The 18,778-nt window shown below is 33.1% G+C and overlaps 1 protein-coding gene across 1 annotated transcript in view; it reads left to right on the forward strand.

Annotated features, from left to right (window-relative positions):
• The first annotated feature begins 3,360 nt into the window (after positions 1-3,360).
• LOC146746114 (uncharacterized) overlaps positions 3,361-18,778 on the forward strand; it is a 28,967-nt gene continuing 13,549 nt past the window's right edge. Inside the window, exons 1-2 of the mRNA XM_085498984.1 lie at positions 3,361-3,675; positions 9,823-9,898. Coding sequence (XP_085355110.1) covers positions 3,606-3,675; positions 9,823-9,898 — 146 coding nt within the window. The 5' untranslated portion in view covers positions 3,361-3,605. The remainder of the gene's footprint in view (positions 3,676-9,822; positions 9,899-18,778) is intronic.

Consider the following 18,778-nt stretch of genomic DNA (forward strand, 5'->3'; position numbering starts at 1 on the left):
CTCAACACTATGTTCGTGGGCCGGTTATGAATGGCCGGCATTAGCGAAACCGTGCGATTCGGACGATGTGTACCTATGTGGATTTACTAGTTGTGATATCCCTGTTATGCTATGTCCGCGGAAAAAATACCGGAAAAACAGAGAAAAAACACACAATAATTTTAAATTGCGGCAAGTTCTCTAGAAACCTGTGCCTGGAAGCAATGCGTTATATTGTACAGGGACAGTGTCGGACTACACATGTATCACATAAGGCGAAACTTTCAAACATTTGAGTTAATTGAATTTGAACGTCTATGAGTTGCCGAGTATGGCTAGACTAACTTATTATTCCATAATTTCCTCAACGCGTATTAGCAATTAAACTAGTATTCGTAATATATTGTATTGACGACGATTTGTCTTCTCTACCATGACATTCACGAAATAGGGTTGTCGTTAATATTACTCATATTGACGTTATGAGAAAATAGTCTTCTGGCGAAATGAGTTAACTTTTGACTGCGGCGTTTATCAAGGTATTAATACATGTACTTTGTTTTGTTTGTAATTAATATAGAACTGTCATCAGTGCCGACGTTAGGGTATTAAAGCTTAACACTTTTTGGTTGAATACCTAAGACTCCGGCAAATAATACGGCATGTTAACTATCATGCACCGTCTGAATATATGAAAATAATTTAATGCAGGGTAAATGTATGATTACATATACTTGAAATAGATACTTCTAGACAAATTTAAGAATAGCTATACACTGGTATTTACTCAACACTTTTACCAAAGTACACTAGGTGGTTAACGGAAATATTACAAAATTGTATTGAATATAATTATAAATTAAACCATTTCGACACATGCGGTGGCCCGGGTTGTTTGCTAAGTTCGACGAAGTAGGTAGATCGGTAGAAAACATGTATTGGAGTAAAACGAGGAATTATGGCAAAAAAAAAAAAAAAAAAAAATAGCCCACTAATCAATTAAAACGCATTTACATTATAGATTCATTTTTGCATGGCATAAAACAGTAATCATACGATAGTATATCTCCCTCATTAGCACACATACTTGTTTTGTAACCTTTCAGTATACTCCTAGCAGGAATTGGAATAGTGTGTGATATGATCATTTAATTTAATTTAATTTAAAATACATTAGTTTTTGCACCTGTGATTTGTAATTAGATTGGAAAAGATTGGGGTAGATTAATTTGCAGTCTGCACAACAGTTCATCGACAAAGTTGTTGTAAGAGCAGCTATTCACAGAATAGGGGAATGTGGTGTATAGTCTCCCGGATAGTCTCTAAGGAAGCCAAACCTGCTGTGTTCATGGGAGACTGGAAAGGCACATTTGTGCGGAAATAGATCATAAACTGTGTAGATTTCCAAATTCAACAAGTAAATTAAAATACGCTTAGCCATTATTGTTGCGCATTCGGGACTCAATTCCCGCGCGTGCGCACTGACAGGTGATGACCCTCCCGCTTTAACTAAAACGGTTATATTTGAAGCTCATAACTCAGTATTCGTTCTAAGAAACTATAAAAACGAATACGAGCTGATAGTTTTTGGAATCTTGCTTTTTTGACCTGAAATCATGGTTTGGTAACCTTCACGTTTCATTCAACAGGTAGGTCGGTAGATATTTCTACAAAGTGGGGGAGATGGCGCCCTCAGCGACACATTCTTGAATGACGTACATGAGGATAAATTATGAAAGGATCATTAACAATTCAAAACTTATTTTTCAGAGAGAAATAAATTGTAAATAAAAAATAATGCAATTTTATCCCTCAAATATTAGTTACTCTGTGTATTTTCATATATATTTACAAGTTGACTGACTAAACAAAGAATATGGATCGTTTCATGATATAATAAAGGCGGTAAAATTATTCCAAACAGAAATATTTTATGAACCATACGTATCAATTATGACAATGTCGTAACCATGGTTCCGTGTGACCCATTTGTTATCTTGATATTTTTGGTTCATTGCAATGATAAATACTTTTTAGTAAATTGAACTAAGGCTCTATGATTCTACATAATAAACATTGTCATTTGATTTATTACCAACTTTCTCAAAAATTATAAGTAGGCGTTTACCTTAAATAAACCCTATAACCACTTGAAGATTGAAGCGCCCTCATCGACGGAACGTGTGACTGGGTAAAAACAATTTACCTGGGGCAATGTACTTTTTGACATGCCAAAACATATACATGTATGTCATGTTATACTACGAAAAAAAAACCATGATAAATTAGTGATTTCACGTTTGGCAGTGAATAATGCACATTGATTTGACCAAATATCTCTGAAAATCGTTCGTCTGGGCCCTGGAGTGGCCTGGACCGGTCGAGTTTCTTAATTTTAATCAAAGAATGTAATTTCAGGCAGTGTGAGAGAATAGACTATGTACCCAGATTCCAGTGACTAGTAGTACACTGCTTTCTGGTAGCATAGTATAAATATATAACTTTATGACCACTGTCACTGTGACTGTCCATATGGTTGAACCACGGTTACTAAAAGATTCTTCTAGTAACCGTGGTTGGACAGAACACTGTCACTGTTGACTCGGAAGGGCTGTGGAAAAAACAGTTGGCATTCAATTGTTATGTAAATTGATGTTGACATGAGACACTGTACCGTTGTCAGGCGATGTCTGTTTCCCATGAAAGATATGCCTATGGGCGTCTGATTACAAAACATACTCCCCTTACGAGGCGATTTATTTGCGAACAAAAACGACAAAGACCGCAAAGAGCAGAAATGAAAGTTTAAATTGGTAAATGACGATGCATAGAGATCGAAAGTACTTTCAAAATCTACTGTAAACTGTAATATTGTCATTGTAAAATACATATATATTTTAATTTCTATCAACTTAGAATTGCTGTAATTATTCATTTTTTCATATATCTAACAACGTCTCTGATTTATTGTACATTCTGACGATTAATCTGAACCTCATTCCCTCTACCATAGCGGGACTGTGTATAAAGTTAAAATAAAATAAAATAAAATAAAATAAAATAAAATAAAATAAAATAAAATAAAATAAAATAAAATAAAATAAAATAAAATAAAATAAAATTTGAAATTTATCAACACTGCGATTTTATTTGAACTATTTGTGAAATTTCAATGGACTCGTGAACAATGATATATATAAAAGAAGAAAACTACATTTCTATATTATTACAGTGCGTAGCAAAGTACGTAGTAAAATCTGTAAATAATGGACTCAGAGTTTGTTGAATGAATTGTCATGGCAACGGTGACGCTTTTAGGTATGCAAATTTGCTTAGTCAACTGGTCAGCTCATGAATAATTAATGAGTCAATCTCATTTTGTGAAACTGAAGAAGCTGCCGAGGCTTCCGACAAGTGTGTGAATCTTCTTGGATTTCTCTCCATTTCCAGTCACAGTCCGATCCAAATCTATCATCGCTGGCCGATGACTGACCGTCCATAATGATTTTGTCGAAATAGAGGACATTGAAGCTAGGATTACGAGCTGAACGTTGTTTTTATTTTTATCATTGATTCGCGAGGGACATTCAAATCATCGCGAAAGTTTGAACGAAGTTTACTGAAAGATGTATCATTTACACAGCTTATTTATTTTTATACTGATATATTCGACGTTGATGGTGTATACTGTGAACGGTAAGTACCCTATGCTGACATTTGTGTTGACTGGGTGTCTAAAATTAAAAATAACACAAGTTTCAGGAAGTTAAAAGTATTTGTTCTCCTTTCACTATTTGACAATATGGCGACACTAGGAGTGACACTACAAACGATTCTCACCTATTTGAACATAGACACAGCAGTACCTACATCTGTAATGGTTACCGTTAAATAACACGGAATGTCGCAGTACTTGGGAGGCTAAATTATATTGCAATTGGCGGCATGATCAAGAGTCGTGTGTGTGTATATATTGGGTAATCTGACCTCGAGAGTTCAGTGCCCGCGCCTAAAACCTGTACCTGCTCGCCACTATTAAAGTACGCGAGTATCCACACCGATCTCTTCTTTCTGTCCGCACCTATAAATGCTATCTCGACCACGGCGGATTAAAAATAAGAGTATATTCAATTTCTGGTAACAAATAATAGTTATAGTTGCCGAATTTGGGTTTGATTTGGTGGAGGAAGACATCTGAACCACAGGTGTAGTTCGATATCGTAGTCCGAAATTTAGCGATGTACAGTTTGTGTAATGACAGTGTTACTGCCTGTCTGCTATTTGTAAAGCAACGTATATATCAATATCTTTGGCGTCAAAGAAGTGTTGAATCTCTGACTTGAACACACTTTTCAGTTTGTGCAGTGAACGCCGTATATATACGAATCCAATAATTTATGTCTGGTGTCCCGTGCATTATGCGATGATGTATTCATATTCATGTACTTTGTACTCAATTCAACATGGCAAATTGTTTACAAAACCTTCACTGTAAAAAGACTAGGTTTAATTTGTTTTCCACTGTTTTTCGATTTGTTAACTACATGTAATTCCTTTTTCAAGTAACATCCTAACACATTCAAAAGTGCTGGTGACTAGTTCTTAGGTGATTTTTTTTACTAACACTATCTCTTTCTACCTTTATTGAACTTCCGTTGACTACATCACAACTAAAAATGAATTTTTGTATTTCATAGCAGTGTAATAAACAAACAAAAATATTGTCATATTTATTTATATATATATTAAAATAATATATTTTCTGAATGGATATAAAGTTGGTGGGGGGATTGAATACAGTTTCGGTCATGGTTATTAAAAACTATTATTTTAATTAGGATGCCATGTTTTTTGGATTGGGGAACCCTACAACTATGACTTCACATTTTACCTTGAGAGTTGTATCTTGGGATAGATTGTGTTTATAATACTTAAAAATTCATATTTAATTTTACGCTGTACCCTTAATTAAAGTGTTCACAAGTTTTGCTAATTGATTAAAATTGTCAAGCATCCTTGTAGATTAATTTGTGATTGAGTGATTTTTTAGTATTATAAAATGGTGTCATCAAGTCACTTAATTATACTTTGGATTTTCTGTTACAGAATCAATATTTGATATGAAATATTCACTTCCACAACAAAAAATCAAAGTGACTTTCTTTCTTACTTACACAAATGTACGGTGGGTATATGAGATAAAGATCTCAGGTAGTGATGGTATTTTTTGTCAACAAAAGAATCAACTTGTTTACATGTGTTGGAAATATTTGAGACTTAGTTACAGTCATATTAGGATGAGTTCACGGCCAATCACAATGGATGCAATCAGCTGAAGTAAGCTGTCAATATAGTATCAACTTAGTTTTACTATGCTCTGAAAATAATCCCATGAACTGACATTTTGATTTAAAGTCCAAGAAATTTAGTGTAATGAGTGTAAGTGACAGCTAGTATGTGATCATGATTTATTTATTCCACATTTAGTAAAAGACGTATCACAATAAAGTCACCATGCGCAGAGGAGAAAAATGAAAGCATTAGTTATTCACTGGGTTTAAAATCTGGTTTTGCAGATAAATTAAATTAAATCACGATAGAACTTTATTTCACTGAATCATCAGGAAATATGATCTAAATATCAAAATAGTGTATTTCCCATGATATTTTATGCTTTTACAATTTTTAAGCAATTTTTATGCAAAATCTTTGGACGATATCATTTCAGTTTGTTATGGATAAAGGAAAAAATTTGTGTTAAATAATTAGACATTGAAAAAACCACCTGTTTCTTCTTCAATCAGGAAGTAAATGAGCAGCTATGACTATTGTGCAGGAGGCGTTTCTAATATGGTGGCTACATTGGACTGGCACATTAATACTACCTAGCATCACATGACCTGTCACCATAACAACTATGTTGCTGGAATGCTTGAAAAAAATATTGTGTCATCCTACACCCACAAACTTTTACTAAGATCCATCACATACACGTAACTTAGAAAATAGAGATCCATCGACTTAACAAATTAAATACTGTAAAAGGATTAATTATTCACTGGGTTTCAATTTTGCTTATTTTGCTGACTGGAAAATGTGCTAAATTAAAACCCAGTGAATATGTAAAATTGACCATAGAACACATTATCTAAATGATAGCAAAATACAACTATGAAGCCTAACAAATAATGATATAAGTATCTGTATGAAGCTCTTTATAAATTATGCTAGGGTTGTTACCTGATAATAATAATTAGATTTGCCCACCATGTACATGTATGTAACAAAATACCGGTATTACTTATTGATTTAAATAAATCATGTTTACTTCTAAGCAAAAACATTTTTGAGCATTGTCTTGTCCATATGTTTTTGTCATTGGTTCACCAAATTCATTAATTACTGATTTATCACAATAAATTGCCTTATTAGTATGATATATCTATCCATGCACTAACATTGTCAGCAGAATCTGACATCCTAATAAGACATTTATTTGTGTATTCATGATACCATTCCCTGCTGTGTCTTTAATTAAGTTGTGTGGTTGTTAATGTAAAAGGGTTAATTATTCACTGGGTTTTAATTTTGCTTATTTCGCTGACAGGAAAATGCGCTAAATTAAAACCCAGTGAATATGTTAATTAAATTGAGTATAGAACACATTATCTGAATGATAAAACCATGAATTTAAAACCCAATGAATATGCCTGGAATGGTAAATCAGCGAAATTTAAACCCGGTGAAAATTAGTCATTTTACAGTACATTGAAATCAAATTTAGTCTAAGAAAAAATATTTCGCTACACGTATTTATCCTTCATGAATATTTTTATACTTTACTGAATGCTATTTAAAACTTTAGAAGCTGTATCTATTTGTATTTCATTACTTTCTATATACACTGAGAAAACAAACATGTAAGCAGTGTAAGTGGCTGGTTTATAATTGGGGTTGCCAAGTAGAAAACCTTTTCCTAGCAACCGCTGTATTGTCCCTAACATGTGCTATAACACTCATATACTGTACACGAATATTGATTTCCTGAATAAATTTGATTATATTATTGTAGTTCTAGCACTAAAAGGATCTGCTTAGGTTAATATCAGGAAATGATTTTAAAACGTCTCAGGTTTCCTTCTTTCTCGTAATTGATACTATTTAAATCGATTTGTGAATATGCACAACCTGTCTGGGTGGTTACCAGTGATATACATGTTGTGAATCAGAAATAACGTCCATTTGGTCCAAAATTATCGATAAATTTAAAAAAATTAAAAAAGTTAGAAAACATTTTGGCGGGAAAAAGTATGGTGTTGAGAAGATCATAATCATAATGAATAGTTGTAATAAGCCAGCACATGGTAATTGAGTTTGGTTTGCTTAGGCTGTTCAGGACAAGGACAAGTCAGTCCAGAATGAACTAAAAAAAAAATAATTCCTCGTTTCTAACTGAATAAATTATTGAGTGAGACATTTTAAAATATTGATAATTTAATTCAAATAGAGTACTTTAGAATACTTTATTTTCGCTTGGAATTTATTTTCGCTATTTTCGCTGAATGGATGATTCCGTGAAAATAAAATCCAGCGAATATACTTTTTTTCCTATATTTCACATTAAACTCATCAAAAATCAGTGAAAATAAGTTCCATACAAAATGCCCCAAAAGTCTTTTCAGCGAAAATTAATTCCAGCAAAAATAAAGTATTTCACAGTATTTTAATATTTTTTTTTTTTATGCTATCTTGTCATAAAACGAGCATAACTGAATAATCTGGAGACCGACTGGGAAGCAGAATTTGTGGTTATAATTTCTGTGTAGTCAGATTGCAGCAATAGACAGCCTTAAATTGAGTTCTCAAATCACATTGCAGCAATAGACAGCTTTAAATTGAGTTCTCAAATCACATTGCAGCAATAGACAGCTTTAAATTGAGTCCTCAAATCACATTGCAGCAATAGACAGCTTTAAATTGAGTCCTCAAATCACATTGCAGCAACAGACAGCTTTAAATTGAGTTCTCAAATCACATTGCAGCAATAGACAGCTTTAAATTGAGTTCTCAAGTCACATTGCAGCAATAGACAGCTTTAAATTGAGTTCTCAAATCACATTGCAGCAATAGACAGCTTTAAATTGAGTTCTCAAATCACATTGCAGCAATAGACTGCTTTAAATTGAGTTCTCAAATCACATTGCAGCAATAGACAGCTTTAAATTGAGTTCTCAAATCACATTGCAGCAATAGACAGCTTTAAATTGAGTTCTCAAATCACATTGCAGCAATAGACTGCTTTAAATTGAGTCCTCAAATCACATTGCAGCAATAGACAGCTTTAAATTGAGTCCTCAAATCACATTGCAGCAATAGACAGCTTTAAATTGAGTTCTCAAATCAAGAATTCACTACTGTGATCAGATTGATTGAGATTCAATAAAATGTATTCACTATACAGTGTTCTATCGATCTAATTAATGGATCAATACCTTGAATGAGGAGATTGTTTACAACAGGTCAATACACACACAATCCATTTTACCTCATTAACAAGAGTTTTAGCTTTACTTCCATTCTTTGACTCTGATCTATAAAATTGATTCTAAAATATGTGGTCAAATAAAGCTGCTTTTTTCTCACTATTTATCAATTCTATTTATAGCCTTGAGTGACTGTATATCATGCTCTATCCTGTCATATCAGGACTCCCTTAAAGTCTCCTAAGTTTGTGTAGCTATTATTTCTTCTCTCTTCGATATTCCATAATTGATATAAACCGACTAGGTCTGATATATTACTGTAAAACCATTTATTTTCACTGGCGTTTAATTTCACTATTTCAATGCTTTAAGGGACACCGTCAAAAGATCGATGTCGGATGAAAAACTTATTTCCTTTAGTTTGGGGGTGGGGGGTTTTGACCTCAAAAAGTTTCCATCCTACAAAAACGATTTTATTTTTTAATGAAGTCAAACAAATCTTGGAGTATTTGTAGTTCGTTTTTTTCTATCCAATCATGGACAGAAATAACCGAAAAGGGAAAAAACAAACAGAAAAATGGTTTGGTTCAAGTGTAAATCTGTGCATCAAATGAGGTGCATTTGTAAAATCTTTTTACACCCACCCGACAACGAACTGCTACGCAATACTACTGTCCGATTATCAATTTGTATTTAATGGTGAATGTAGTCTGACGCCATGACCAATATTTTTCAGTGGGGGGTAGGGGGGTTTGGAAAAAAACTAAAGGAATTAAGTTTTTTATCCGACATCGATCTTTTGACGTTGTCCCTAAGCAATTTCGCTTTAAGCAATTTTACACGGTCACATGGATTTAATTTAGTGGATTTTACATATCGGCAAAAATAGGAAAATAAAAAACCAGTGAATGATTAATGCATTCAGAGTAGTTTGATTAAAAATAAAAATTTGAAACAAATAAAAATAAATACATCTCATGCCAAATAAAACAGATTCAGTGTTTCTGGGATATTTATTTATTGTTAGGATATTTATCTGGGATAATAAGTTGTACTTTTTGTGAGGACATCTAAGTTAGTTTTCAGAATATAGTTTTTTTAGACAACTAAGTAACAGTCATTCACTATATACAAGGAAGCAAATAAAATAAAAAAATGCAACATTGGTGGAATAAGCTAAATGTCCACAGAAATAACTAATTTTGAGATCATTCTCCCCAAAAACTGGGAATGGAGGGTTATCGGGAACACTGAATTTCTTTTATTTTGCCTTTTCATAAATAGTAGAAAAAGAAAAACAAATAGTAGTATAGAACCTTATTAGTGTTTCCCTTATTATTTATTTGTTTATTTATTTCAGGCCAGACATGCAGCCCTACTTGTAACCTTGGAGAATATTATGACAGTGTTTGTGTAGCATGTCCTGTAGGATACTAGTAAGTATATATACATGTGTGGAACCATGGTGACAGCATTGTGGGATCATGGTGACATCATGGTGACATCATGGTGACATCATGGTGACAACTTGGTGACAACTTGGTGATAATTTGGTGACATGGTAGGATCATGGTGGGATCATGGTGACATCATGGTGGGATCATGGTGACATCATGTGACATCATTTTGGGATTATGGTGATATCATGGTGGGATCATGGTGACATATTCCTTAACATACTTGTTCTATTTAACATATCATTTTATTAAGCATAATGTGTTTATCTAAATGACTTTTGCTGCTGTTATCATTGAAATATTTAGGAAAATAGTTCCCATGAATGTATTTGTATAATACTGGTACCTGTTTTTTCAAGCCATTCACTTGAGCCATTGTTTTTCTGCTGTCATAGAATGAGTTATTACAAGTGTGATAATAGAAATGGTTGTCACTTGAAACGGTGACACGTCTACTGATGTAACACTTACTGTCACATAGCAAGTCAAACTTTCAGTCGATCGGAATATCTATCAAATGAATTCTTGTCTTATTTACCCTGGGTTGAAATCTCCTTGTCACAGATACTGTAATTTGTCAAGCCCAATAGCACCATATTTGCTGTATTGGAAGCACGTCTCCAATAGGAGAAAGTTGTATGTTTTAAAAGGACAGCACACATACTTCTAATAGAGCTAATATTTATTAAATGTAATATTGGATGTGTACTTGCAATATAAATCATATTGAACACTGAGTTTTTTCTCAAACTGTAGTGTAGGCATATATTTATTACTGTACACCTAAAATTACATTTTTAGCACAATTTGCAGTTTTATGTTGAACGCTTTGTTCACTATGGAATGAAAGTATGCAAACTGCAGATTTTTGACAAAAAAATATTAGAAAGTAAAAACAAGAAATTTTGACTCAGATTGATTTTCTAGAGTTTACAATAATACTGATACTGGTTCAATGGCATAACACAACTACTGGTGCTTTATTTATCTCGGTTATTACTGTTAATCTTATTTCTACCATTTATTGAGTTATTTATAGGTCAAAATTTTGATCATTCTCACGTCTTTCTCACGTACGTAAGTTGAGCCGGAAATTAGCCATTGTCACGTAATTACTTTTTACGTGCGTGAGAATGGTCGTTTCCTAGTGTGTTCTCACATAAATAGAAAAAATGCGTGAGAACCCTTATAAGGTTTTGCGTCCCAATCTCACGTGCGTGAGAATGATTGTTTCCTAGTGTGTTCTCACGTAAAAAGAAAAAAATACGTGAGAACCCTTATAAGGTTTTGCGTCCCAATCTCACGTGCGTGAGAATGATTGTTTCCTAGTGTGTTCTCACGTAAAAAGAAAAAAGCGTGAGAACCCTTATAAGGTTTCGCGTCCCAATCTCACGTGCGTGAGAATGATTGTTTTCTAGTGTGTTCTCACGTAAAAAGAAAAAATGCGTGAGAACCCTTATAAGGTTTTGCGTCCCAATCTCACGTGTGTGAGAATGATTGTTTCCTAGTGTGTTCTCATGTAAAAAGAAAAAATGCGTGAGAACCCTTATAAGGTTTTGCGTCCCAATCTCACGTGCGTGAGAATGATTGTTTCCTAGTGTGTTCTCACATAAATAGAAAAAATGCGTGAGAATCATTATAAGGTTTTGCGTCCCAATCTCACGTGCGAGAGAATGATTGTTTCCTAGTGTGTTCTCACATAAATAGAAAAAATACGTGAGAATCATTATAAGGTTTTGCGTCCCAATCTCGCGTGCGTGAGAATGATTGTTTCCTAGTGTGTTCTCACGTAAAAAAGAGAAATACGTGAGAATCATTATAGGGAATATGTCATCTCTTGAATGTGGTTATGTATTTCAGTTCTGAAATATATTAGTTGTAGCTAATGTGATCAATCTTTTATAATGACAAGCCTCAAAACATAACAGCAAAGTTTCTGTACTGTCAAGATCAGAGCCGACTATAGCTACGAACGTCATCTCTGGCAACACCGGTACAACTGGCTGAAACCAGTTCGGAGTGCATGCCTCTCTAAATCCATAAAAGGAATATGTTTGTCGAAATATGGTAAAACAGTGCCCGTGTGATATGGAAAATCATTACATGGCTCGCTCATTGGGTTTCTCATGGCGTTACGAGGAAGGGGAATATGTACATGTATACAGGACTCTCCCGGGAGCATTAAAGAGTTTATATTTTGATTAACAATATAGCCTATTTAGCATAACAATGAATATATTATTGTAATTAACATATGGTGTTGTTATGCAAATTAGTCAATATTCCATGCTGTTTTACTGAGGAGAGTATTGGTATATAATATATATGTAGGTATATGATAATCCATAAACCAGTCTTATTTACTGTAGAAAAACAGACTCCAGAGTTTATGGTTGCCTAGAAATGTACATTGTTTATAAAGTGTTTACTTCCATGATATACGAGAGACATTTGTATTACTTCAGTGTATGTTGAGTGTTTTCACCTTTACAAGAGGTTAAAGGTTACCTACTCTTCAGAGTCCGTTCATTTATTTATTTATAATGTGCATGGAAGGGATACTACAATGTTAAAGTTCTGGTAAAATCACAATCAAACTATGCTACCAACTTTTCTTGTATTGTTGGCTAAACTTACATGTAGTTGAAAGATTTTTCAATTTCACTGGTAGCATAGTGGTTGTCGCATCATAGACCCAAATTCGAATCCTACTTTAGGCTGAACATCAAAAGGGTCGACCCCTACCCTGGGTGAGTGTGCCACAGTCTCAATGAATGGGACGGCCAATTCCACTGGCTGAGATTCATTCACTCACGAATGTGACTTTAGGGGAACCTTGGTTAAGGTCCGCAGGTGTTTGACTGGGCCTAGTTGACGCCAGGATAGCACATTGAATTGCCATTTGATAAGGAGATGGCTGCACAGCCCTGTCATGTAGTTCCAAACAGGAATATGACTTCTGTGGCAAAAATTTGCAATTTGCATACATAAAAAACAAAGTCAGGAGAGACAACAGTAATATTCAATGTCCAGAACTGTCACCTGGCACACAAAAAAAAAAAAAAAATTTGAGTACCGGGGTAACTTGAAAATCTGAAATTTACTGTGTTTGTGAGATATTCTGTCAAAGTTATTATTTGTCTTCATCACTACAATAAATCTTGTCATACATTACTGTTTGAATTCAGGAGTACGCTAAACAAAAATAACCGTAATACGCAAGTTCATAATATTCAATGTTTACATTGACACACTAGTTCAATTTTAATAGTTGTCCTATATATTCAAAGGAGAGGAACCTAATGGCTGGACAGAAAACAACTCAGTATTCTAGTTTGCAACTCAGGGTAATCTTCACCTTTTCACCACAAGTTCCCTCTTTTCTTCACAAATTCACAAAATAGTCCCGTTTATAGTCTGCAATTTCCTTCAGAAGGTTGGGTCAAAAATAGCCAAATTTTGTGCATAAAAACTGAAAATTGACTCAAATTATGTCTGTTGGCTCCACAATTAAAGTTCATTTCCAGAAATATTGAAGAATACAAGAAACAAAATTACAGAAAAATTTGGACGAGAAAGTCTGGTGGTGAAAAGGTTTAATCACATCCAAGCTTGATTTTGTAATTTGGCCAATCTTTGATTGTGTAACAAAAAGAATATTACTTGAAATTTAATTGGTGGGTTGATGGCACCTTAAGATGCTGAAAAAACTGAATCTACAGAACTGCTCATTAATGTCCAGCTATTGGCAGAATATTACTTGTGATTTAATTGGTGGGTTGATGGCACCTTAAGATGCTAAAAAAAATGAATCTACAGAACTGCTCATTAATGTCCAGCTATTGGCAGAATATTACTTGAAATTTAATTGGTGGGTTGATGGCACCTTAAGATGCTGAAAAAACTGAATCTACAGAACTGCTCATTAATGTCCAGCTATTGGCAGAATATTAATTGTGATTTAATTGGTGGGTTGATGGCACCTTAAGATGCTGAAAAAACTGAATCTACAGAACTGCTCATTAATGTCCAGCTATTGGCAGAATATTACTTGTGATTTAATTGGTGGGTTGATGGCACCTTAAGATGCTGAAAAAACTGAATCTACAGAACTGCTCATTAATGTCCAGCTATTGGCAGAATATTAATTGTGATTTAATTTGTAGCTTGATGGCTCCTTAAGATGCTAAAAAAAATGAATCTACAGAACTGCTTATTAATGTCTGGCTATTGGCATGGCGAATATCTGGGGGAAACTGTGTCTATTATTTAACATGGCAAAGGCTTCAAACAAAACAATAACATTTGACCATATTCACATTCACAGTCACACAAGATTTTCATTTTGGTTCTTAACTCTGTCAGTTGTTTTTCATCATGGATTAATTTGATTCTAAATGCCAGCGTTTCAAATTTCATTCTAGTTTGTTCTTGTTTGTACATGTATGTAACTGAAAAGCAAATTCGCAACTACTTCCGGGTCATGTGACCCTGTGGCTGTCTTTTTCAAGACAAATGGTCATTTTACACTTATTTAGTGTTAGTTGTATTTAAAATTACATGTTCTGGCTATACCGTTTTTACTATTTTTAACTATTTCCATTTTTTTGAAGATGTGCTTCTAAAAGAGCAGATACTAAACTGTGATATTCTACATTCAAATTCAGATCCTTACTGAAACAGATAGATTCAAATTCTGTACTGACTGAATACTAAGTGCTACGGAAATTAACAGAGCCTTAGTTTACAGTTGTCATAGCAACTAGAAACCTAATTTATGCCATGACCTTCTCTACCTATACAATACAATAAAGAGTAAATTGGTGAAAATAAATCATTTACTATCAAAATACATGTATATTACCATAGTACAATGTATATTTTTTTGTTTTAGCATCAATGAAAGTTTTAATTTCATGTAATTTACTGATTTCAAGATTCAATATTTTAAAATCTGAGGTATTTATATCAGGAAGCATAAAACTTAATGGATTATTTGATATACATGTAAATCTTAATAAATATTTCCAAAGAAAATTGATAAGATATGATTTATTAAACCTCATGAATATTTCTATTAACTAATAGAATAATCATAAAATTGCTTCAGTATATTTGTGTGAAATTATCTTGGCAGTCACATGTTATTTGTACATGTAGTGTAACCTCTTTTGTGGTACTACATTTTATTTTTGTATTTTTTTTTTCAAGAATTTCGCTGAATTTTCTGAAGAGACTCCTCATTTGACTGATGCTTAAATTTAAAATATGTTCACAACTGAATTATATCTTTTTTGACAAAACTGTGAATTCCAAATAAGTCTGAAAAACTAAAATATTGCAGCAGTGTTCTCCCAGCTATGTACTAAACATGCTGTGTCAAATGTACATATTAATTCGGTGGGAAAATAAAAAAAAAAAATGTTTTTAAAACAAATTCAAGAATGGTGGCCAAACTCTTAAATCCATTGAATATGACTCCGTTTCACAATAAACTGTGATATTCAATGCCAGTTCCGTATTGGAAGCAGTGTCTAAATTCAATGTGAGATTTCAATTACTTACTCAAGTGATTGACGTTGACATTCATGGATCGTTGAGTCCAATCAACTCTGATATTTGAAATGGAATCTATTCAGTTATAAGGAAATACACCTCACAAGGTTTACATTGTGATTTAGTTTTGGCAAAATACTGTGTTTCCGTCCACCCCAAAAAGGTGACTTCACTACAGCACACCTTTATATGCATGCTTCTTTTGATTTTTCACTTTAATTTTAAATTATCGCGTAAACACGTTCAATATCAGCATGGTGGCTATATACCAATGTAAAATTACTTAATTTCACTGGAATTTAAAATAAATTTACAATAAGATTCCTACCATATATACTTTTTACTTGTATTTTCTTTTGCTTTATTATAAAAGATTAAATGTTTATATCAATTTTTATTTTGTACATTATTACAAAGCAACCGAAATATATAATGGAGTTTATCTTTCTGAAATGTTTCTTATTTTTCTGTTATTTTGTTAATATTTTGAGAAAATTATCTATGTTAGTGATCTTGACAAAAAATCATTACAAAGTAGTTAAAAATGTGTATTATTCCTGTGAAAGTGAACAATATAGCTATTCTAGATGCTTATATTTACAGTTTTTGTGATGTTTTTCTCAACTGTTAAAACTAACTTATTTATGAGATTTAGTGGCATTGTTGATGTCTGTAACCATAGTGATGATGAAATGTTTGTTTATAGTTTCTATTTTAGTATTCACACATTGTCCACAGTAGAGAGTGTGTCTCATAACAGTCTAATTATTCATGCCTTCCTACCCAATTGAGTCTATGTTCGCAATAACCCAAACCTGACCTGAGCTATCACATTCACAATGAAAGCACTTGTTCTATGTTCCAATTGTTATTCATGTCTGTTTGTCCTTTTCCCAACCTCATATTAGCATAATCGGGAATAAATCTGTTAAGTAGAGCCATTATAATATTGCCCTCGTTTCCTTTTCACCTGGTTACTCTGTTTCTTGATTGCTTGCTTCTTTAATGAAATGTGATTGTAAATAATATGTAAAATAAATGCAGCCATAAAATGCGTCTAAATTGTTTTTAAAATCAAAAAAAGGATAGTTTTTTGTTTTTTCGAACTGGAAATTAAGAGATTCTAATTGAAGGTGTTGATGATACAATTTAATTACTGTAAAATCTGTATTAGAAACCGCGGCTTCTATTAAAATGGTACAATCCAATAGAGGGGGGTGCGGCTTCTATTAGAGCATCTACACATACGAGAAATGATGATTTTTTGGTTCCCAATTGTTTAAAAAGAATGGGTGCGACTTCTATTAGGGATGCGGCTTCTAATACAGATTTTACGGTACTACAATGTTTTTTATACACTGGAAGACTAGGTCCACAGGTGATGTTTTCCCAGGTATGGGTGATACAAAAGTAGTTCGTAAAATCTGTATTAGAAACCACATCCCTAATAGAAGTCGCACCCATTCTTTTTAAACAATTGAGAATCAAAAATTCCTCATTTCTCATGTGTAGATGCTCTAATAATAGAAGTCGCATCCCCTCTGTTGCATTGTACCATTTTAATAGAAGTCGCAGCTTCTAATACAAATTTAACAGTGCATAATAATAGGAAGATCACACAGCCTTGTTATGTGTTTCTGAACATGAAATATGGTTTCTGGAATATTTTTAATAGTTAGTACATTGATTTGGATGTAAAAAAGATCATTCTATGTCAGGAATTATCACCTGGCACAACAAAAAATTGGTTTGCTTATTAAAATATTATGGTTTTTAGTCAATTTGCTTTCCGAAATTATGTAAGTGGGATTTAAAATTGTAATAAAAATAGTGGTTTTATTTAAATTGTTCTTGAAAATTGGATTTCTTTTTTGAATTCATGCAGAAACCTAAAAAAAAACTAATGTGCAATGGCCTACAACATCAATATTGGGTTGAGGTGGGAGGGGGGGGGGTCTAAATTTACTCCAAATTAAGAGAAAAAATAAAGAAAACACAACTTATGAAAATAATATACTGACTCTAAAAAAACATCAAATTTAGGTCTTAGTCTGTGTATTAAAATGTTGTGGCTCAATTTATATGGAGTATGGCTATTAAAAATCCAATTAGAGACTGGTAAATAGTTGAGTCAGCAAGTAAATACGTCAGTGTGGGTATTTAAAGCCAGGTATAAAAGAGCACTACTACTTAACGTGTTGTGTACTGGCAACCAGACAATAACCACAACCTACTGCATACAAATACCATAAAGAATGATTAGGATTTTAGGGGTCGTAGCTACGTTGTTATTATTTCTTTTTCTCAGTTATGGGCAAGCCATTAAGTATATTCTGGTGCTAAAACTTAACTTAACATATGAGTGAGCAATATTTAATTGTTTAATTAAATAACTTTTAATAGGTAATTTGATTTTGTGTTGATATGTGGTTTTAAATTCACTGCTTTATGAAGGAAACATTTTTTTTCTATTTTATAGCATTTTGTCATCAGAGACAGTAAAACCCAGATATTTTATTCATTTTTGTTTTAACCCGTTAAGTTCTGTAATGTTTCAAACCAAAATGTTGATGTCACTTTTCCCCTATTTTTGTTTATTTTTTCGCATATCTTTGCACAATTGTTAAACAGATAGACATAATTCCTGATTGGATAGAGGTCTTAAAAAAAATATGAAAAAAATATGACTTTTTTTCTAAATATTGACCTCCCTAAAACATTTAGTTTTTTTAGTTAGTTTTCATTACAAACTGCCATCATATATTTCATAAATGCATGTTTCTATGTATAAACTTGTGGAAATGTCATCCTGTTTGTACCGTTGAAAACAAAATTTCTTATTTTGTGAAGGTTGCATTGACTCATGTACAGTCAATCTGGTGATAGAGGGACTGTGCATTAATATAGCTAATATGGTACATGTATTTCTATTGGCGATGTGCTGCTAAGGCGGCAACTATTGGCGACGTGCTTCTAATAAGGCAAATATTTATTTCATCAGTCAATGTTCCTCTTAAGACTTCTCCAATATCTCCTTAAATTATCACCACTTTGGATACTTGTACAGATTGTGGTGGTGGTGGTCCCTTTATTTCACACAATACCCATTGTACTTCTGAACAATAGACTAGCATGACACTGGGTATTCGTTTTACTCAACACATTCATGTTGAACAGTGTTTACCTACAGTGTCAAGTTATAAAGAACTAATAAGGTCTTATTAGAATTGTGTTTTTTTTTTCTTGGTCTGGTCCTTAACTTCCCTTTTAGCGTGAAGTTAACGAACTAAGTTGTGTACCATT

Source organism: Saccoglossus kowalevskii, chromosome 5 (assembly GCF_978046115.1).
Source record: "Saccoglossus kowalevskii chromosome 5, keSacKowa6.1, whole genome shotgun sequence".
NCBI lineage: Eukaryota > Metazoa > Hemichordata > Enteropneusta > Harrimaniidae > Saccoglossus > Saccoglossus kowalevskii.